General features: G+C 41.6%; 1 protein-coding gene across 8 annotated transcripts in view; it reads left to right on the plus strand.

The window, feature by feature from the left end:
• Positions 1 to 23549, plus strand: part of cald1a (caldesmon 1a) — a 79464-nt gene that overhangs the window by 32444 nt on the left and 23471 nt on the right. For 7 of the 8 annotated variants that reach the window (XR_005205629.1, XM_037761233.1, XM_037761228.1 and 4 more), the window contains exons 2-3: positions 9226 to 9311; positions 19836 to 19973. Coding sequence is in view for 7 of the 8 variants with exons in the window: in XM_037761228.1 (XP_037617156.1) it covers positions 9226 to 9311; positions 19836 to 19973 (224 nt within the window). In the remaining variant the exon portion in view is untranslated. Of the gene's footprint in view, positions 1 to 7225; positions 7382 to 9225; positions 9312 to 19835; positions 19974 to 23549 lie in introns of those variants that run through there. The other variant, XM_037761232.1, reaches the window with a different exon arrangement.

The raw sequence follows: 23549 nt of genomic DNA on the forward strand, positions 1-23549 counted from the left end.
TTATTCAGCACCTTTCCAAAAGCTATCTGGATGTATTATTATTGTTTTTAATTTGTCTACATAAAAATGTTATCAGTAAGACCTTTAAACACTACACACGTAGCCTAAACCTAAACTACGTTGCTTCCGTTCATTCACGTGGCCTCGGCCGCCTCACTCGAGTGACAAGCTAACGCAACACGCTAACATGATAAGCTAGTGTTACTGTGAGACAGCTGCCTTTTACATAGCCAACAAACAGCCTTGTCTTTATCCAGGATTTTACCACATGTGGTGTCGAATCTAAAATGCTTCCTCACGCTACTGCCATTATTATCTGCTCGGTCTCGCTTTTGCGTCAGCAAAAAGAGCAATAATAGCCCTAGTTTACTGCAGTGGGTCAGAAGCTAGCTTCTGGCTGGATTACACCCTGCTTATAAACAAGAAAAGGTCATTTCAGATTGAATATTTAATCATTTCCCAAACAAGCAATTCAAAGTTCAGATAAAAAGTTATAGCCCTATATACTAATACACAGTATCAGTCAATAATAACAGCCCAGCTATGTATCGGTCAGGCTCTAAAAGGCAGACAGAGAAAGAGATTCTAGATGACAGATGAAGCTGAGAGAAGGACGAGCAGAGACGGAAAGAAAGAGAGAAAATTTTGGCCTCGGTGCACCAACAAAACCTCCAGTGAATTTATGAATGCTCATCCACAGCCGCTGAGCATCCTGGGACTGTAAACGTGTTAATGCTGCCGAGGTTCTGGATGTGTGAGAGGAGACACATAGCGCAGAGAACCACAACCACAGGGCCAGCTTTCCAAACACAGCACTGTAGGTGGTGATGGATATCACACATGTACACACATTTACCGTACCATAAACACACACACATACTGTACTCGCAGTGGCCATATGTATTCTTCAGTATTACACTTGTAAAAACATACATTTACATTCTCACACTCATTTAAAGTGGACACACACAAAAAGAAGCATGCAATCATTCATATGCACTTCCTCTGTGCACATCTGCACACTTTCCATTTACATAAATACACACAAAACACATTTATAAATGTAATTCCTGTTTGTTGAATACTGTTTATCGTGATGCACACGCAGCCTCACACACAGGCTGAACATATTTTAACCGCCCTGTCAGACTAATCTCAGGAGACTCCTTACCCCTGCAGAAAACGTTAGATTTACCCAACTCAAACTGTCCCCAGAGCCTCAGCCAAAACAGCTGTTAGTGTGCACTACCTACAGGCATGCAGTATCTCTCTCTCTTTATTTCTCTCTTCCTCCCCGTTTTACTGCAGAAGCTTTATCTGTGTGATAAAACAATCATAAAATGATCATTCTACTTACCGATATATCTTAGCTTAGCGCCAACCAATAGACCTCTGCCTTTCTTGTTTAACTGTAAGTGTGTTCATCTCCTGTCAAGTAAGCATCCGATACTCTCATGAATGGATAAATTTACAGTAGTTTGTCTTAGCTACATGCAAATAGAGGAGCATGTCAGTGTTGGTGTCCTTTAACTCCCACGTACACAGACTTGACAAGTCTTTCCCAGTATGTGTTCTTTAATGATGTGCTTTAGTGCAATGCTATATACCTTTCAGTGGGAGGTGCAGCATGGCTGTTCTTTGGTGAAACAAACTGTTCTCAACATTAAAGGCAAGGCTTTTGACCACTAGTGGTGCTGTGGAGCAATACAGAACAATAGAGCCAGGATAGAAGAAGACTGCTAGCTATCCAATGTGAATGCAAACAATGCAAAATATCCATGGAGGTATAATAAGTAGGGCTGTCAGTCGATTAAAATAGTTAATCGCGATTAATCGCATGATTGTCCGTAGATAATCACGATTAATCGCATATTAATCACACATTTTTTATCTGTTCAAAATGTACCTTAAAGGGAGATTTGTCAAGTATTTGATACTCTTATCAACATCGGAGTGGGCAAATATGCTGCTTTATGCAAAAGTATGTATATATTTCTTATTGGAAATCAATTAACAACACAAAACAATGACAAACATTGTCCAGAAACCCTCACAGGTACTGCATTTAGCATAAGAAATATGCTCAAATCATAACATGGCAAACTGCAGCCCAACAGGCAACAGCAGCTGTCAGTGTGTCAGTGTGCTGACTTGACTATGACTTGCCCCAAACTGCATGTGATTTTCATCAAGTGGGCATGTCTGTAAAGGGTAGACTCGTGGGTACCCATAGAACCCATTTACATTCACATATCTAGAGGTCAGAGGTCAAGGGACCCCTTTGAAAATGGCCATGCCAGTTTTTCCTCGCCAAAATTTAGCGACATGGTTGGTACCAATGGATTCTTTAGGTTTTCTAGTTTCTTGTGATACCAGTATTTTCACTCTAGCTTAAAAAACTGAGCCCGCTACAACCTAAAAATCGCAAGTTGCGTTAATGTGTTATTATTGCGTAAACTTTGACAGCTCTAACAAAAAAAATTGGATACCTGACCCTATTCGCCTATTCAGTCCAACGAGAATAGCTCGCCTGGCGCATACGCCAGAAAAGGCCTAATAGTTTTTTTCTAAGTTTTCCGGGGTATGCGGCCCATTGAATATGTGCAGTAGTGTTTCTCCCACTGGCCCTGCCCACGAGTTTCCGCCCAGCCCATAGACTTTACATTGTGATGACGTCGCAGATGTTTAAATTGCATTTTTTGGCTTGAGGAAAATTTTACAGATATAAAACCATGGATCAACAATTCACAATAGAAAGAGTCAGAATCAACCTTGTTTGGAGTTTGAGGGTTCATGTCAACAGCTTTACAGACGTCTCTTTTACAATAGTCGTCTATGAAGAAAATGCTTTTTATGCTGTATGGGGATTTTTCATTGCAATACCGCGAGTGGCCACTGGAAGAAATTGGGAGCAAGGCTGTACGGCGGCGCCATATCCATGTCTCATAATATATATCCATGTAATGTTAGTTTTCAAGAAAACTTGGCTTTAAAGCCAAGTTTGTCACCAAGCTGGTCGTCCTTTAATCACAAGGTTTGCGGTTCAATCCTTGGCTCCTTGAGCGAGACACTGAATCCCAAGTTGCTCCCAGGGTGCTTCACAACCCTCCCAGTGCTCCTAAATGCTTAGGATGGGATAAATGCAGAAGTCAAATTTCATGTATGTACATGTATGTATGTGACGATTGAAATAAAGTTTGAGTTCATACTCCACAGAGCGCCTTTAAACTAAGCTGACTATTAGCAGTGAAAGACATTTCTGTTGTGAGAGAGAGGTGAATCACGCGAAGCATGTCTGACAGACCCATGACAGTATTTGAAGAGAAGCTGTCACAATAAAAGCCTCACGTTCGTCAGAATGAGGAGACGATTGTATTTCCGTCTTCTTCAACTTTCGACTACAAGCCCTACATTTTTACTCTGGCTGACTAAATGTTGATAGGTGAAGACAGCTGATGTCAAAATACTGAAATCCTGCTGCTCTCTTTTCACAATTAAGGGGCCATATCCTCCACAATATCCCATGATGTATAGCCTATGCATTATTATCTCAATAATATATGACAGTATTTGTTTTTATGTAGTTGGGTATCATTTTACAACAGTGAGAGCAAAAACCAAAGGGCACGTGGCTGGTAAAAGGGTAGAAGTGGTTCATGAGTTCTCTAACATACCAACCGCTGGAGCAGGTGGACAGAATATTTCCTCCCATTGATGCAAAGACTAGAAAGATCAGGCTTTGTGCCAGCGTTGCCTTCACATTCCAGATTACTGGAATACCTCTCTTCACCTGGACACCTGCACAGCTGTGACTCCATAGCTCCTCTCCTCTCCTCTCCTCTCCTCTCCTCTCCTCTCCTCTCCTCTCCTCTCCTCAGTACATGTACCTTGACAGTGTTTGCTTTTATGTTTTTAGTGTATCTGGACAGATATGGTAACTGCAGACTGTGGTTTGCGTTGACACTGTTATACGGCCCTATTCTTTCACTTTTCATTTAGATGAAAATCAAAAGGTATTTAAACCAGAATTTCATTTTCCAATACTTTGGTTTATGACCGAATACCTGGAAAACTATTGACATTCCCATCAGCCTTAGCTGCACTTTTTTTAGTGCTAATTAGCAAATATTAGCATGCTAACATGCTAAAATAAGATCGTAAACATGGTAAACGTTATACCTGCCAAACATTAGCATGTTAGCATTGTTATTGTGAGCATATTAGCTTAATGATGTTAGCATTTAGCCTACAGGCAAAGCCTCGAAGAGATGCTAGCATGGCTGTAGACTCTTAGACTTGTTCTGTTAAATGATAAATGGACTTGTTAATTTATATAGCGCTTTTCTAGTCTTCCGACCACTCAAAGGGCTTTAATATTTCGGGGGATCTATTATCAGAAATGGAATATAATATTCATAACTATGTTTTAATTAATGCATAATCACCTGAAACTAAGAGTTGTTGTGTTTTTGTTAGCTTAGAATGAGCCCTTCATATCTACATTGAGTCTTCACAAAGTCCACCATGTTTCCACAGTAGCTCAGAGCAGAAAAAAACAAACACTGGCACTAGAGAGAGCCTTTTGCGTTTTTACGTTACCTGAAGGCCACCCTAGTTCTCTGACACGCTTGTGAAACTGCAATAACGTGAGCCACAGAGTGTAAAACTGTGGTACCGGCAGCTGCCGTCTGACTTCCGTAGCTCCTAAAGTAGTGTTATTATAGCAAGGATGGCCTCTGAGCAAACCATTACCACGATTTTGCACTCAGCAACTCACATTACCGCAGTCTTGGAAAGGGAGGAGTGAGAAGAGGGTGCTCAGTTGGTTGCAATCTGCAACCACACCACTAGATGCAGCCAACCTACACACTGTCCCTTTAACAATTGTCAACAAATATTTGTGGGATCATGTTGCTAGTCAATACAGGATGCATGTAAAATATTAGTTTTTATTATTAAGGCTTCATGTTCCTGACCTGTTTGGTTCTAGTATATAGCAGGGTTTTTTTTTTACTCACTTTTTTTTAACCTAAAACTGTATGTGTTTTGTGACTAAGCCTCGTAACCACCAGCTGCAACAAGTCCCCATTGTTCCTTTATTTGCCAGTCTCACAGCTGACGAGCTCGTAGCTAGTTTTTACTTGTTTATCTTCACATTAATTCCCTTTATTCAACAACCAAAACACTCACTGCGCTCACAAAAAGATCCAAAGGAGGAGTTGTCTGTAACTGGCATGTGAATGAGTAATTTAGAGGGCTCTTTCAAGTCCCCTCTGCTAAAATCAGAGGTTAAATAGGAACATTCCTCACATAGCTCCATAGCCATAATGTGGAGATTAATGTGTTTGTCTAAAGGTTGTGAGCGGATAGCTGCCCTGAGTATAACAGTAACAAATCTGACCGAAAAGCTGCAGTCTTCTCTTCTCACAGAAAGCCAGCGTTAGGAACATTTCACCAAAGCCAAAAATAGACGTGCTGCTGGCCCATACTTATTCCTCAGCCTTACTCCCAGACTGTTGCTTGATCTACTTTGTGCCTCATTTGGCCGATAGGGGCCCATTGTTTTGTTGCTTTTAACTCGAGACTTCGTGAGAAGATAGAGGCATTATAAGGTGGTGTAATCCCAGTGGCTGTCAGGATAATATCAACTTGGCTTTTAAGGCTTTTTAAGAGGCTGGCACTTAGACATTGGGTTCTGTGCCAGGGTCTGGCAGTCTCGACAGGTAGTAATTTGACTGGTAAATGTGTCATTATAGCCATTGTAGAAGGTTGGGGCAGACAGGGAAAGAGAAAGAGGGGGAGGAAAACAGAGAGACAGAATAAGAAAGGGAGGGCGGAATGGATGGAGGGATGCAGGTTTTCGAGACAAATAGCGGAATAAATGGACAGATGCAGCGAAGGGAGGAAGACGAGGTTTTTACAGTGGACAGGCTACGACAAGCTGAACTAGTAAAACGTCTGAAAATGTCACAAACTTGTGACTCCAGGTTGCTCAACTTTATGGAATGCTGTCTTTCTCTCGTTCTGCCTCTGTTAGCTTTTGCAAAGTGTGGGTGGTCCCTCCAGTGATATACACAACAGTTCCATTTCTACGTCTTACTGAGGGCCTTGTCTGCGAGCCACAGGCTTCCTCTTCTGCCCTACGCCTGGTGTGCTCTCCCATGTGGAGGCAAGACAATGTGACTGTGCACTCTGCATTCAGTCTTGCATTCATTGAACGGCCCTATTCATACGTCACAAATCAGCTTGAGAAATATATAATTATCTCAGGTTTATTAATCATGTAAAATGTTTAATGTATTGTCCACTCTGTGATCATTTTGTTCACTACTTTTAATAAAAATGTTCTTGTAAAATGACATGTTTTTAAATGTCCCATAACTTACTTTTTTTTAACAAAACTGAACACCAAATGAAAATCTTCTCAGCCGCATAAATCACGCATTATTTGCAACAATAACTCCAAATTGATATACTGCCGTGCTCGCGTTGCTAATAGCTTCGCCTCCCTCGGCGTCGCTGGTTCTAGGAAGTATGTGATTAGACTGGTGATGTTTGGAGGCCTTGTCGGTTTTCGTTATTGCTCTCATTTCGTCTTAATTACGGTGGTATGAATAGCCCCACATGCCAGTTGCCCCCGACCGCCCCCATCGTTTCACAAATGACACTAAGCGTGCATCTAAACATAGAGAGTGAATTTTTGCGGTGTTTAAAATATCTCTCCCTCCTCCCGAGTCACAGAGGCTTTTTTTACGGCGTAATAGCGGGGGGAGACGAGGCTGTGTTTACTGTACAGGCTCACAAGGGGGGAGGAGATGCAATGTGGAGGGTGAGGAGGATCCCTCAGAGTCATGGTTTCTTTTAGCTGTCCATGTATTTCCTGTCCATCTGTGCATTCTCATTAGTATGAATGCATGCACACAAACGCTGCACCTACATGCTTGTGCGCATACATACTCATGTACAGATGTCCGTGATGTATAAAGAGGCTCTCTTTGACCCCTCCTGTATGCAGCTGCAGATGAAAGAAATGCTTCTAACACACAGGAAGCTGTCTTAGAACAGAGTTTAGCCACGCTCTGACATGTATGTGGGTAAACAATACAGGAAAAAGTTAGATAGGGAGAGAAGGAGAGACAGGATGGAGGAGGGAGGAAGGGAGGGAGGGAGGGCTGAGGGAAAGAAGGAAGGAGGTCACTGAGGGATGGAGGGAGGGACAACTAGCAGGGAGGGGAAGGAAACAGGCATTTTTGCCTTTTCTGTCAGCTGAGGCCGGGACTGTGGGAGACTATTACTAGACGTTGTATCTCTGTTTGAAGAGAGCATTGTGTAAAGCTGGCATGGTGTGAAGGAAAACACATTGTTTGAAGGCTAATTCAAGGTATGACGGTCCAAGTTATTCCTTTTGTTTCTCCAAATACTGCACTTTAAAGCATCTTATTTTCTGCCACAGTCGCTTTTCCTACTATCACCAACAAAGGATAAAGTGTTTAAATAGGACTTTCGGGAATTGTCATGCACCTTTGTGCTCAGCTAGCGTCTGTTTACTCTGCTCCTGCATATATAGAGGACGTTGCTGGTGGTTTTAGCCGGGACCGTAGATGTATGATGGGAGGCTCAGCAGCTCCTGGGTGGTCTCGGTCCTCACTGTCTCGTACCCTCGTGGGGTATTTTTAGTGAGAGTTGCTCTGAACTGATTGAGTTAACATCCTGTGTTGGCTTCTCTCTCCTGTGTCTCTGCTCTTCATTTTCTGCTGTTTTCCACCAAAGTTTGTTGGCATAGGTTTCAGCCAGGCAGTTGTCACCCAAGACTGAGGCTTTTTATGCACAAATATATGGCTACACACTTCTGGTCAGCACTTGTAATCCTTAAGATTTCATTCCTGGTTGATTTGTCGACAACAGTGTTTACAGCATGTTTAATACGACAGCAAACACTCGCTGAGCAGCGACTCAGCTATACTTGCTCCTTGCAAAAATTAAAAAACGCTGATGAAAACATCCCTGAAGTGACAGTTCTGATGAACGACCGCTGTTAGCGCTAACCCCGGCGGTGACAAATGCATTGTGTTTTTGCTGTGGCTGCTTCACAATAAAAGCCACCCAATGTTTCGCCTCTTAAATGCTTTTAATGTGAAACAGCAGCAGCAGTAGGATGTTCCATTTGCATTAGCAGTAGAACAATACAGCTGCTGATAACGGTAACTCTGAGTTACATGCCCGGCTCGTTTCCTGTGAATGCCCTGTGCGAGTGAAGGCAATTTGAATCCAGTGTCAAAATCAGGGTTTTAAATTCATGAAAATCTTAAAGGTCCAATATTGTAAAAAGTGAAATTATTTTTTTTTTTTCACAATATTTAGACCATTACACAGTTTTAAACATTCTAAATGTGTCCCACATTATTTCCTGTTGCTGTGTACACCGATCAGCCTTAACATTAAGACCACTGACCGGGGAAGTGAACACTGACTATCTTGTTACAATGGCACCTGGCAGTGGGTGGGATATATTAGACAGCAATTGAACATTTTGAACTTTGACCTTTGTGTTGGAAGCAGAAAAAATTGGCAAGCGTAAGGATGTGAGCGACTTTGACAAAAGCCAAATAGTGACAGGTAGACGACTGGGTCAGAGCATCTCCAGAACGGCACCTCTTGTGGGATGTTCCTGGTCTGCAGTGGTCAGGACCGACCAAAAGTGATCCGAGGAAGGAAAACCGGTGGAGGGCGAAGGCTGGCCCGTGTTGTCCGATCCAATAGAAGAGCTACTGGAGCTCAAATTTATGAAAAAGTTAATGCTGGTTCCGAAAGAAAGATGTCAGAACACACCGTACATCGCAGTTTGGACCCAAACTGTTGCTTAGCAACGCAATTCCGTTGCAGTTCCGTTAAAATGCACTAAAACAGAGCGTTTCAGACAGAAGGTAAATACAGGTATATTCAGACAGACAGTATGAGGAAAATAAAGTTTTTTTTTAACAATACAGCATGTAAACATGTTCTAGTAGAAACACAAAATACAACCTGAAAATGAGCATGATGTGGGACTGTTAAGGATTACAGTACTATGATATCCAGATATCATAAAGTTTTGTTTGACTGATCAACAAGTATTTTTGCCCTATCAGGATACTTAAATGAATGCGTTGTCGTCTTTCTTTCCTCTCTGTACTTCCTGAAATTGAGTCGATGAACATGTCTGTGTTCGATGATGTCATCCCTCAGGGCACAATCATGGAGGAAATGGACTTTGAGCGGCGCCGGGAGCTGAGGAGACAGAAGCGGGAGGAGATGCGTCTGGAGGCCGAGCGGTAAGACGCATGTGGTTGTCTGTCATTCACGTCCGCAGATTAGCACTCCAGGATTTTACCGACTAATTCTCTCGAAAAAGCGAGAGAGTGTTTAAAAAAATAATTCCTCTACAATGGATTCATTTGTAGTTGCGGCCACAGAACTTAGCTGTCACTGACGATTCTTAGGTTGTGTGTATCTGAGGGAGCAGCCAGCGTTTTGTAATGAGGCTCTGGTTGTCAATGTGCAAGCGCACCTCCTCTGATGTTCATGCCAAGTTGGAACAAGAGGGAGCCAGCTTTAATGGCTTAGACCCTCCTCTAGCTCTTTAAAAACATCGCTCAGCAAATATTGGCTTCCCCATCCCAGACTAGAAGGAAAAAAAAAAAAAGGTTGATAAGAAATCTGATAAGCAATGAGGTGACCTTTAAGTGAGAATGTTCAATCATGCCCCTCCTCCCCCTTTTTCCAATTTTCTCTCCCATATACCACGGCCTTGTGAACTCCCTTTGATTCAATGGAAGGAATTGATTAAGCTAAAGTTCATTTCGGCAAATTGATTGAGCGGTAACGCGGCAAGTGCAGTAATCAAAACTAGTAAAAAAAGGGGGTTTTATTGGGAGAATTTGATACATAGTGTGCCAAGAAGGCATTTTATAGAAGCCTTTTCACAAACGTCTCTTCGTGTTTGCTGCCAATTAAGGATGAGGTTGATGTGGATGCAGATACTGGCCAAGGTCACTCGCCTGTTTGATGTGTCTGTGAGAAGAGATTTTTTTTTTCAGAGCGAGTTGCTCCATCACTGATGAAAAACAAGCTCATCACCGCTGAATGCATAGATGCTTCACTCTGATAATCTTTCTATGACACAAAGAATATGTGTGCAGCATTTTACCTCAGTGATGAACAAGGCCCTTTGCTCAAGGTAAAATAGCAATTCTTGTATAAAGGAAAGTCTGCAAAACAGAGCACGGCATCCACAATAGTGAAGGAGATATACTGGGTGATAAAATGCAGGGTTAAGTCATTCATCCAGACATTGAAAATAAAGTGTCTGCCAGCTTGTGTGTGCTGTATGGATCGCACTGAGGTTATTTCCACAGGGGTATTACAGGGAGACCAACAAGGGTCCTTTTACTCTTCTACTTCTTTATTTTGGGTAGTGAATAAAGCTCAACAGAAGAATCTTTATGGCCGCTCAATAACTTATCAGAGATATATAGTATCAGCGTACATATCAGCCAATAAGTAACAAGAAATTGCAGTACAGAAATGCCAAATATACTGTATGTTTGTGGTACTTTAAAAACAGTGTCCCAAGTGCATAGTAGTACTTACAGTATCTTGGTCACAAATCTTTAAAGCTGCATATTCTGGGCAGTGGAAGGAGCTAAAATCACAACATGGACATACAGTATTATCTTTACCTTGTAAAGTTTATATGGCAACAAAGTTAGCAAACAGCTGCCTATTTACACATTCAGTAGATATAGAACAACATTGTCATTCATTTGGAGTCGTGTTTCTGGCAAACGTAAGTCCAATATTCACTCTCCTTTTAGCTCTGTTTTGGTCTCCACCTCCTCCTGAGGGAAATATATGTCTCCTGAGCCGCTTAATGCTATTCTATGTTCACCAGCTAGTTGCTAACTTTGTCTATCAGTCATTCAGTGCTAGGTAGGAAAAATAAGAGTGGGTTCATCAGAGTTTTTTTGCTAAAAACAGCTGCCTGCTCTAGCTAGAAACAAGGTTGATGAGAGCGGAGTTTTTCAGGGGCCAGCAAACCAAAACAACGAGCTTAAAGATACTGAAACGCGTATAGCTCGTTGAGCCGAGGGGAACCGCAAAGTCCGGTGATAAGTCTTTGTGAGTTTGGCACGTTACACATAGTTATTTGATATATTGTTAAAGGAACAGCGTGTAGCATTTAGGGGGATCTATTGGCAGAAAGGGAATATAACATTAATAGTATTATAATATATTTTCTTTAGTGTATAATCGCCTAAAAATAAGAATCGATTTGTTTTCATTAGCTTAGAATGAGCCGTTTATATCTACATAGGGAGCGGTCCAGTCTGCAGCCGCACTGCCAGATGCCACCGAATCCTACACAGTGCACCTTTAATAACAAAATATTGCTTAATGATCAAATTTAAGTGACCCCTTTAAAACAAATATGACCAAATTACTCATACTTTCATAGCGACTTTATCTAGAGCCTTCGTAACAGGGGGTAAAGATCCTGTACATTTTGATTTTGTGTAACAGTTATAAAGTGTTCTCCCTCTTGGCATCTTTCCTTTTTTTTTTTTACTTCTTTTAGACTTTATTTTACGCTTCATTTCCCCAGATGCACTCTAAACAGCAGATTGAAGTGAAGGTTAATGCCGTTGTTATGTTTCATGGCTTAAAACTCCCATAAACCCCCTGCTGCTAGAATTATTTATGCAGTTTCGGAGTGTTTATGTTTCACGGAGAAGATGGAATTTGGCAGAAAACGTAGACTAAGAAGAGCCTTCAGAGGGAGGAGATGAGGACTGACTGACTGAAAGACAAATGGACCAAGACTGAAAAAGAGCGAGAGTCGTAAGCGCCTTCGACATTTACATTTTCAACTCGGCGGGAGTTTGTTCATGACTTGTTTATTCGGTCCGAGCAGCAATAATTTCAACTGGCAGGCGACACGCCGCTGCTGTTATTGATAAAAGATTACATCTCTACATTGTTTTCCATTTCTGACAATATATTGAAACAATCAATATTTACATGCCCCTCTTGGTAAGACTAGTCGAAACCACATGTTGTCTCATTGGCCTGCTTCCATTCAACCATCACCGAGCACGCTGAGGGAAGACGGAGAGACGCAGGGAGAGTGTGGGGCCATATAATAACGGCTGCTAGGAATGCCAAATTCCTGGCTATTATAAGTGTTTACTGGCCAGGTCTCCATTGGCTGTTTCCTACATGCTGGGACAGTGAGATTGTCTGTGTGTGTGTGTGAGTGAGAGTGTGTGTGTGTGTCCCATAGTCTGTGTAAGTGCTCTATCATGCATCTGCATGTTAGTGTGTGTATGCATTCAGTGCTAATGTTCGCTTTAGCGTGCATGTGTGTTGGTATGTTTGGATCAGAATCAGGTGATGAAGGTTTGACAAGCTCCATTCACTTTTCTGTGTGTGTGTGTTTGTGTGTGTGTGTGTGTGTGTGTCTGTGTGTTTGTGTGTGTGTGTGTGTGTGTGTGTGTGTGTGTGTTTGTGGAGGGAGAACAGCCAAGCCTTCCCTGTTCTGTCTTACATCAGCCTCAGTTATAGATGTAAGAAAATGATTGTTGACATAGAAGTGCGCAATGAGCTTCAATTCACATCTAGTTCTATTCAGTAAAGCCACACACACACACACACACACATGGTTTTCTGCTCTACCGAGGTTTTCTCACACTCTCTCGTGCTCTTCAGCTCCCCTGCTCATCAGCGCTATAGTACGTTTCTGTTCAATGAAACACACAGGAATGTCTCGATTGTTTTTTTGGTTTTTTTTTTCATCTTCTCCGAAGTGAGCACACGGATGTGGAATTTTCCCAGTCGATCAGTGACCAAAGGCTATCTGCTTCAGCTAGAAACAGTCTTCTTTTGTAACAGTGATAGTGCACATAGTTTACAAAAAAAGAGCAGTTGTTAGTCCCCACAGCTGGAGCAGTTCATTTCTCCTTAACCGAGTATTTACACTTTGCTCATAGATAGACATTCTGCACGACCGCAATGGTGAGTCATCACTGTTGAATGCTGGACAGTTAAAGGAACAGTTCGACAATTTGGGGAATATTTTTATTCGCTGTCTTGCTTAGAGTTAAAGTTAAAGCTAAGAGTCCCGACTACAAAAAACTGAAATCTTGCAAAATCTCTCACGTTAAAACCTGACTTAAGTGTAAACAAACATGGCGGACAACAGTCGGGAATAATTAGCGATGTTGCACTATTTTGTACTGAAAATTCACTAAGGATGGATGGGTGAAGTCATGAGTTGGTCCTCCATTTCTGTGGTCCATCTTAAGATTTGAGATCGGTGCGGCCAGGATGGACTTCCGAGCCGATCGGGGGTTGTAAAAAAACCTCTTAACATACCTCACACCACAGGAACATCTGGAAAGAAATATTTAGAACCATTAAAAAAAACGGCTGACGATTGTCGGGAGGGAGGAATTGGGTCCAAAATCGGCTTGATTCTCGTGTAGTGTGTAACCGGCATTAGGTAAGAAGATAAATGCCACTCTAGTCACTGCACCCAGCCAAAAAAAAATGAGTCCTCCATATAACCCCCAGTAAAACCACAACTTTTTGTGCAGTTTAAAATCCCCCCCTCTCAGTCTTTACGCTAAGCTAAGCTAACCGTCTCTTGGCTGCAGCTTCATGTTTATTGCACAAGACAGAGTGGTATCAGTGTTCTCATCTAACTCCCTGCAAGATAGCGAATAAACATGAAATGACGAAACATTCCTTTAATGTTTAATGTAATTTATGGAAGACTTTGCCAAGTATACAATGTTGATTTTTGCGAGACTTTGCATTTCTTCTTTGATGTCCTTTTTAGGAAGTGTCTATTTTTGACATCTGCCATTTCCCCGTGTCTCCTCCTCCTCCTCTTCCTCCCTCCTTCTTGTCATGCTCCCATCTCCTCCTCTCATCCCTTATGCATCCCATCCATCCTCTTCTTCTTCTCCCCTGGGTGTCGCCGTCTTTCTTCTCCTTCTCCTGCTTCCTTCCCTCTCATCCTCCCCCTTCTGCCTCGTCCTTCTCCTCATCTTCTTCCACTTTCATTTTCAACCCCTTCGCCCTCCTTATTCTTCTCCACTTTCTACTCGCTCTCTCCCAAGCCTCCTCCTCCTTCTCCTCTCACTTTCACATCTTCCTACTTCTCATCTTCTCTCTTTTGATCTTGCTCTTCCACTTAAATTTTCAAATCCACATCCTTCTTCATCCTTCCTCCCCTCACTCGATCACTCTTATTCTCCATCTCCTCTTTCGCTTCTCCCGCTCCAATTCTCTCTCTCTCTCCACCATCCTCTTCTTCCTCCTCTTCATTCTCTACATCTGTGCTGTACCCCTCCCCCTGAGAGACCAGGAAGGGCCGAGGAAATAACACCCATCCTCCGTGAATGAGCCGTGCCAAACATTCCCCGCCCTGCGGTGAATGGACCGTTCCAAACATGACCCGGTCCTGCATCGTAAACCTGTTGGTTCTGTCAGGAAGAGAGAGAGAGAAAGAGAAACAGATAAAGCCATAGAGATAGAGATAGGGAGGGAGAGGTTGAGCCACGTATGTCAACTTCTAACTCGCCACATCAGCTTGGAAAGGATGTTAAGTTATTGTTGCTGAAACCTAATCTTACTCTTTTACTCCCCACAAGAAGTGTTAAATGTTATATTTATGTTTTACGCGTACGCTATACTGCCTCATTCATCCAAGAGTGTGAATAAATGCAGTCTAGGGGAATTCTAGCGTTGTGTATTCTTGGAGGCGGCCCAGCAGAGCGCAGGGTGGGGAAGAGAGACAGACGGGGTACGTTGTGGTTCTTTGGGCCGGCAGTAGGAAGGGAAATAGTCCAGAGAGGCCAGCGTGGGAATGGGTCAGCATTTCTGACAGCGTAAGCAGAGCCCCCACCCTCTCTCCCTCTCTCCCCCACCCTCTCTCCTTCTCTCCCTCACCATCCCTTACTCCTCTCCCCTCCCCTTTTGTTCACAGCAGCTTTTCTTTTTTCTATCTTCTTCCTCTCCTACTTTTTCTCCCTCCCTTCCCTCCGTGCCTCTCCTCTCGAGGAGGGGTGAAGAAGTCTTTTCTCATGGGCTTTTCCCAAATTGTTTTCACTGACATTTCTGAGATATTTCGCTGTAAAGAAAATATTTGGACATATTTCTCCCTAATAGGCTCGCTGATGGCGATGTTTTGTGTGCCTGTGCTGTCCACGCAGACAGTTACTTTTGTGAATGCAGAATCCTGCTTAAATCAGCTCCACTGTACAAAAAACTAAATGAATTTATGCACATGTGTGACAAGACCTTTTCAGCTGTAACATGAAGCTGCTACATGAAGAACTAAGTGCATATTAGCTGTCAGACAATAGTGTGCTTTCCTTACGTGCTGTACTAGGCCACCCAAGAAAAGGGCATCTGTTGCGTACTATATTCTGACATACCTGAAGTTTATAACTGTGGCCGCACATCAGTCTGTGCAGGAAAAGATGTCGTGTATGATTAAATCTGTAGATTACTCCTTTTTCCATTATCGTGCACGCCCTTTCCTTTCCCGCTTTTTTCATTTCCCACTTCTCCTCTTTATCCTCACTCTCCATTTCTTTCTTTTCCTCCCCTTTTTTTTTTCTTTCCCTATCCCCGCTTCCACCTCTCTCCATATTTCTGTGTCAGTATGCTGATAGAGTTTGGGGCCTAGGTAAGGAAAGGGATATTAAATCAGGGCTTTGGTTGTGTACGCGTCTCTAGCCAAGGCTGTGATTGACAGGAATGCTAATTCAGCTTTTAGAGAGTTTGTTCTCCTCTCCTACTGAGGAATCTTTAACCCTGAGATTGTCGTTGTCTTCGTCGCCGCCACCGAGCGCTCTTTTGTTCCATTTTTAGCTGTTGTCTTTTTCTCTTTCTCATGACATTTTGGTGCAGTTTCTGGGATGGCGCAGTCCTTCGGGAGTTAAGGCGGTTGTTTCGCAGCTTCTTTTTTTTTCGCTTTTTTCACAGAAACAACATATCACACTGGCATTTTAAATAAGAGTTAATGTACTTTCTCCTGCAGGGGAGCTCAGTTGAAGTTTACGGAATATGAATGTAATAAAAACTAAGATTAGTGTGGGAGGGATTATTTAAAGCGAGGCTATTTAACTTTTGAAAGAAGAAATTACACATTTTTACTCTTAAAAAATGAAAAGTTGAATTCTTAAGCAACACAAAACTTCTCACTTCAATACTCCCAGGGGTTTGTTTGCTGCAGCTTTACTTGTCCGGTATGACCAGTAGCTCATGCAAACATGAGATAGGTATTATTCTGACTTTCCTCTACTTGTGCTTTGTTATGCTACATTTTAGCATTTACTATTATACTGTATATTGCCAGTGTAATTGGTGGCCACAGTGGCTGGTGTTAGGCTCGCTTTAAGGTTGAATAGAATATAACGAATCTTGATTAAAGCAGTCTTTTACCCTTAAAGCCAGAGTGGGTAGAATGGAGCAAATATGATTAAAAGAAATATTTTTATAAAACGGTCACTATATCCTGACAGTAGTGCATGAGACCGGTAATCTGAAAAAAATCATGTGCCTCTGTGTCCTCCAGTGCTCCTAACAGCATCTGCAAGATTTCACAGACCAGAGGAAAACAACCAATCAGAGCCGAGCTGGAGTCTGCAGTCCAGCTATCGTCTATGAGCCGGCGATCAATCACTCAGAGACTCCGATCAAACAGTCAAACTAGGCAGCGCTGATCAAATATGAATCAATATTCTGTTACTGTAATGCCTATTTCATCATGGTAGACTGGTCACAAACTTTCTAAAATATGTTTCTGAAAACATTTGAGGCAAGAAATATGCATTAGATTAACAGAATCTTGATTCCTAGTTGATCAGCGCTGCCTAGTTTGACAGTTTGATCAAGTTCCCAAGTTTCACAAGCAGTGATTGGCAGCTGCTTTAGTGAAAGCTTGGCTCTGATTGGTTATTTTCCTTCACGCACAGTGAAATCTTGCAAATGTCATTAGGAGCACTAGGAGGACAAAGAGGACATGATTTAATTTTACAGATTATCCGTCTCATGCACTACTGTCAGGATATAGTGACTGTTTTATGAAAAATAACTTTTTATCGTATTTGCTCAAAGTTGCCGACTGCAGCTTAAAAGATGCTGAATTATCAGAACCGAGCACACACATGTGTAAATCATTGGCTGACGTCACTGATGACACCGTCCCGTAGGTCCATCTTGGGCGTTGACAGATTCATCTGTTCTGTTATGACAACATTCCTCATCTGAGAGGAAGAAACGGGAGGCGGAAAAGAACGGCCGAGGGGAAGGAAAGGAAGAAGGAAAAACTGTTGTTCACAAGCTGTAAAACCTCACATAAACCCGAGCAGCTTTAGCTCGGCTCACCACACATGTTGCAATTAACATGCAATAGCACGCTTCGCTGGCTGACCTCAAAGCATGGCTGTGATGTCAGGTAGCTAGGCATGTGGTTAGCAGTGGGAGTGTAAAGGTCAGCCAGGGCAGCACAGATCAAGCATGGAGCTGAGTTCATAGATGTCAGGTGGCCAGAAACGCAGCAGTTGGCGAACCAATAAAAGCCTCTGGTAGTATTTCCCTGTCTAACTGTTAGATATCCTCAAGTTATGATGCTTTAATTTATAATACAGTATCAAATATACTTTACTTTTTGGGTGTAGCCCTCTTCCCTAACCTTGTCTACTTCTACTTCAGTGAGATATTCTGAATTGACTGTGTGACTTTGAACCGGCTCCAGAGAAAAGGCTCAACTCGTTGCTCTCAATCACATTTAAGCACATAAATATACAGAAGCTCACTAGCCAACTCGATCGCGAACAAAGGAGTCGCGTTGATGATTGTATGCAGCCGCACCCTTAACTTAAACCACTGCGTTTAATAAGGACATGCATAATCCACTGCATGTCTGCTTTCGATTTCGCTCTATTAAGGATGTGGGCGGCTTGTTTTTACAATGGATTTTTTTCCCTGTTAATGGCAGGGCAAGATGGAGAGAGACTAGAAAGAAGAAGTTCTCAGTGTTCTAAGTGTCTAATGCAAAAAAAAACAGATTTCTATCTATGATATTTAAAACATGACCTGGCGTGACCTTGCTTCATCTACTGTATGCTTGACCAGTTATGCATAGCATTAAGAAAAGTACATCACCAAAAGGGGAACTGTGTTTCGTACTGTCAAAAATATTAAAGGGGCACATTTTTTTCTAATTATATACGTGCACGCATTCTTAGGTTAACTGGGAAAATATTTTTGTTGTATGGGTAAATCAGCAAAATTGAGCTTGTGTCAAAAATGTATTAAAATAAGAAGCAATAACTTAAAGCTCCCTCTACCTATTTTTTTTTTTTTTTATCTCTGCTTAAAAAGTCAACATTTTAGAAAATAAACATTTTTACTCTCTTGCTGAGAATTAGATTAGAAGATTGATACCACTCTCATATCTGTCCGTTAAATACACAGCTACAGCCAGCAGCTGTTAGCTTAGCTTAGCATAACGACTGGCAACCGGGGAAAAGTTCTAAATGTACGAATTAAACATACAAGACAAAATTTGTTAATTGATTAGGTTTAGAGATTTAGTAAATGATGGTCCCATTTAGAGTGAAATAGATGATAAAGCAGGGTATGATTTAGGGCGTGGCTACCTTGTGATTGACAGGTCACTACCACGGCGTGCTCCGGTCTGGGAGTTGTCCGCGTTTTTGTCTTACAACTTTAACCCTTTCACAGTGCGTTTTCAGTTCATTAAAGTTAATTATGATATTCAGCGTTTGGTTGTACTTAGCTCCATCCTCTCATGTCTCTTCTGGTTGCAAAAAAACAAGATGGCGACGGCCAGAAACCAAGATGGCGACAGCTAAAATGCTCTGACTCAAGGCTTCAAAACGGCAGTTCACAAACCAATGGGTGACATCACAGTGATTACATCTACTTCTTACATACAGTCTATGCTTCCAGTCTTAGTGCTAAACTAAGCTAACTCTCTGTGGCTTCATATTTAGCGTATAGACATAGAGAGTGGTACCAATCTTCTAACACAATGCAAGAAAGCAAACAAATGTATTTCATAAAAAAAAATCTAAGTATTCCTTACATTTGTTTACTTTCTTGTGTCTCCGCAAAACTGCGGTTGTGGCTAGAATTTTATTAAAACAAGAGACAATATCTTTAAAACAAAACTCACTCCACTTATGTCTTATTTGTTTTGACACATGAGATTTTTTTCAACTTGTTCACCCAAGAAAAATGTGATTTCTAGATTTAATATGGTATTAAATTCCTTCTAGAAATATAAACTTTTACAGCTAGTGGTTGTTTTGGAGCGCATAAACACACTCATTCGCACACACACCTCTGCAGTTTACTGTACTGTGCTCCAACACTGACCAGACCAGTATAAGCCGTGAGCCCAGAAGCCCTGTTTCTCTGACCCGCTCTTATCCTCAGCCAAGCCATGTCTCCAGACTGAGTTTTTATCAGCTCGTGAAAACTGCAGCCACGATAAGAAGTATTGGTTGTTGCACAGTTGACAGGTCAGCTTGATAGGAGAGAAGAAAAAAACAAGCTCTGGACAAATCCAGCAGGTTTGGTCACCCTGACGATTACAGTCCAATTTAGAGAATCGTTCACTCTGAAGTTTCTAATAGTGAAGCTAAATTGAGTGAAGGGGAGAAGGAGGTGAAGGGTTGAAAAGTTGAAGCTGAAATAAAAAGAAAGTCTCTCTTTGTGTCCTCACTGTTCCTCTCTCTCTTCTTTGTCTCCCTCAGGTTGGCGAAGAATGATGATGATGAGGAGGAGGCGGCCCGCGAGAGGAGGCGCAGGGCGCGCCAGGAGAGGATGAAGGGCCGGGAGTCCGAGGAGCCCAGCGGACAGCCAGACAGCCTGGTCATCACCAACAGCCACAGGTATAGCAACACCAGGTTCTGTCTGTGACTAATATCTAGTCAGCAGCAGACTGCTTACATGTAGTTCCCAATTTAAGCTGAAGAGGCAACAAGGAACGAGGGAGAAAAAACTGTCACTGTAATACCATCCTACCCAGTTAAAATCCCTTTTCTGTGTGGAAAAAATGTCAGGACAACTCAGAAGAATGTCACCAAAACTATTTCACAACCTCTGCTGTAAAAAGAACACAGTATATTGGTGAAGACTTCTGGGAAGTGGGAACGGTCAGTTCTTTTATTCTTACATAAAACAATTGACCGTTGGCTGAGCTCTCAGCTGCTGCTGCTTCTATGTCAGGCTTTTCGTTCTTGCACAGCACATATGTAGTTCACAACGGTAGATTGACCGTTCCAAACTAATGCTCATTTTTGAAACAGCATGTCCTTGATTTCAGATAGAGGCAGACAAAACTGGCCGTATAATTTCAAGCAGGAAGGTGTCGGCTTTGCTAGCTGCTTCTTTTTATTTCCTTTTATCAAGTTCAATCATACAGTACAGTCATCTGTTCAGACACACACCACAGCCATAAATCTCTTAGGTCTTAGAGAACAGTCCATGGATTTAGGCATCTTTTCAATGTCCATATTTAGTTCCCATCCTCAAAACAAACAAAAGTAAAAATAATAATGATCATAATATATATATATATATATGCATGCACATACATAAAAATATCTACATACACATACACACATACTTACATTGAACATAATATAGTAGATATAATGCCTAAATTAATAATAAGATACAGTCAAATGAATGATGAAAACAGTCCAGGTGACTTTTTGTGTCATCTTGTAAATGTTTCTGAGTCTTTTTAATATGAGAAAGATTTGATGGCTACATGTGATATTGTGCTAAAAGAGTAAGTCAGACTGTTATTTTGTTCGAACATAATATTTTGTGTGTTTTCATTTTTGGGACCCCAGTCGGTAGGATGGGGGGTTAAAGGAGTTTGTTATTTAAAAGACATTTTAGTTTAAAAATCATCTAAAAGGGTAACTACGCCCATTTTCAAAATCTATACATGTTATTCCTATGGTGTAAGACAAAAAATATTAGTATACATGAACGACTCCCAAATCCAAAAACTAGAGTGCTAAAAGTCAACCTTGTGATGTCATAGGGTATAAAGTGTGGAGCTGCTCCATAGACAATGAATTGGGAGAGATGTTCAAGATAACACTGAGAGCACCCAGGGAAATGTTTTGAGTATATAGGAACATTTTCTGTTTCACAACTGACAACACCACAATAAAATAAAGCTAATTTGGGTATAAAAATAAAACAAACATTCTGTGGGTCCAAGAAATCAGTCTCCCATTCATTGTCTATGAGGCAGCTCCAGACTTTATACCCTCTGACATCTCTGGTTTCTGGCTTTGAAAGAGAGCAGCTCATATTCACAAATACTGATTGAACTTTCCTAGACCATGAAAATAACATATTGGAATTCTTGATTTAGGTGGTGTTCCCCTTTAAATATACATTTATTATTTTTTAAATCTTCTATGCTTAGGCCCGGCGGGGAGTCAACTTAGGCCCGGCGGAAACCCGGAGTTACAGAAGTTCAAACTGCCTCAAATGGAGAGCAGGACAGATGCTAACATTAAAACCCCTAAAATATGATAGGAACAACTGCACAATGGATATAGTTGTCCTGAACTGGACTTTTTTTTAACCCCAATAGCATTGAAAGTAACACTCGGTTACTACTGTATGTAGTAAGTTGGTTAGCCAGACATGCTAACTGTAGCATATTACGTTAGAGCAGATAACATACTGTTTAATCCCATCTTTACACTTTTGCTCTTGTGTTTTGGGTTTTCGAACGGTTAAAAAAAGATGCTAAATCTTTAGATTGGGAGCTTTTATAGGAGCCCCATGTACACCACTTCAACATGTGGAGAAATCCAAAGCCTGCTGTGCCGAGTTATGGTGGCGGCTAAGCTGACATAATTATTGTAACATTGTCAGGTGTTGTATGATGGAAATCTATGAAGTGGCTTTTTCATAACCATTCATTCTTTTCGCGTCCTTTAATACATTTCAGTCAACCAATGCACGAATTGCACATCGCTTTCCACCCAGTCCCAGCTGTCACCACGACAACCGACTCATGATCTCACACCTATCCATCACAAAGACTGCCATTGGAACAAAGGGGCTTAATATGCGTTTCTAATGTCGTACGTATTTTTGAGGCTATGAGATCAATCGTCTGGGCTGCAGTGGAAGTGGTGGGTTGCTCTGGCATCTCGCAACACAGACGCCGCTTTGTGGACATGAATGTTTCCTCTCTATGAGCTCAGAGATACATCCTGGGCTGGTCGAACAACAAGGGGATTGTGCAGGAGGATGCTGAGACGGGACCTGGTGTTGAATAGTCATTGTCAATTGTGTCGATGCAAGGATAATGTTTGCCAGACTTTTAGGTCAGAATATAATGAGTCATGCTACTTGGAGTGAGGTGGATGGATATACAGTTGGTATTTGGTGGATTGAAAGAGATAATAAATACATAGTTTGTAGCCATGTAGTCAGTCCACCAGTCAGTCCAGACTTAAATAAAACAACAACTATTTGATGGATTGCCACGGACTTTTGTACAGACTTTCATGTTCCCTAGAGGATGAATTAGAGTAATTATATTGAGTCAAAGATAAAAATGTAACTGGCGACCTGGAATCCAAGAGTATCTCACTGATTTTCTGTTTATTTTAAGGCCTAACCAATAGTTTATTTTTAAGAATATCTGTGGTGAAGACCTGTCAATACAGCCAGTTCTCAGCATTCTCCACATACAGTACTGGCTAAAGGGCTGGCTGATGTGGCAGCCACTCTCTATAAACTTTGATTTCCTGTCACAGGATTCAATTTAGTCTTTTTTTGCAACCCAGAGACGGTTTGCTTGAGCATTCATGCTCTTTCAGCACCTTTTTTTGTATCAGTGGCCAGTGTAAGTCACAGTCATGCAGTCGATCAGGTCCCAAATAATGCCTGAAAGTTTACTGGGCATATGCTTTTGGGAATATTGTCATTTCGGTCATTTCTATTGTGTGCCATGTCAGAGATCTAATCCTAAGTGAGTCTATTTAGCACAGTTATTTTACTGTTTTGTTTTGTCTAAGGCTGTCAATCATTAATGTATTTAATTTAATTAATCACATTTTTTATCTGTTCAAAGTGTATCTTACAGGGAGTCAGGAACTGAATACTCTTGTCAACATGGGAGTGGACAAATATGCTTGCTTTATGCAAATGTAGGTTTATATTTATTCTTGGAAATTAATCAACAACACAAAAAACAATGACAAATATTGTCTAGTAACCCTCACATGGGAAACTGCTGTGCTGACTTGACTATGACTTGTCTCAAACTGCATGTGATTATCATAAAGTGGGCATGTCTGTAAAGGGGAGACTCGTGGGTACCCATAGAACCCATTTACATTCACATATCTGGAGGTCAGAGGTCAAGGGACCCCTTTGAAAATGGCCATGCTAGTTTTTCCTCACCAAAAATTAATGGAAAT

The sequence above is a fragment of the Sebastes umbrosus genome, chromosome 23, assembly GCF_015220745.1.
Source record: "Sebastes umbrosus isolate fSebUmb1 chromosome 23, fSebUmb1.pri, whole genome shotgun sequence".
Taxonomy (NCBI): Eukaryota; Metazoa; Chordata; class Actinopteri; order Perciformes; family Sebastidae; genus Sebastes; species Sebastes umbrosus.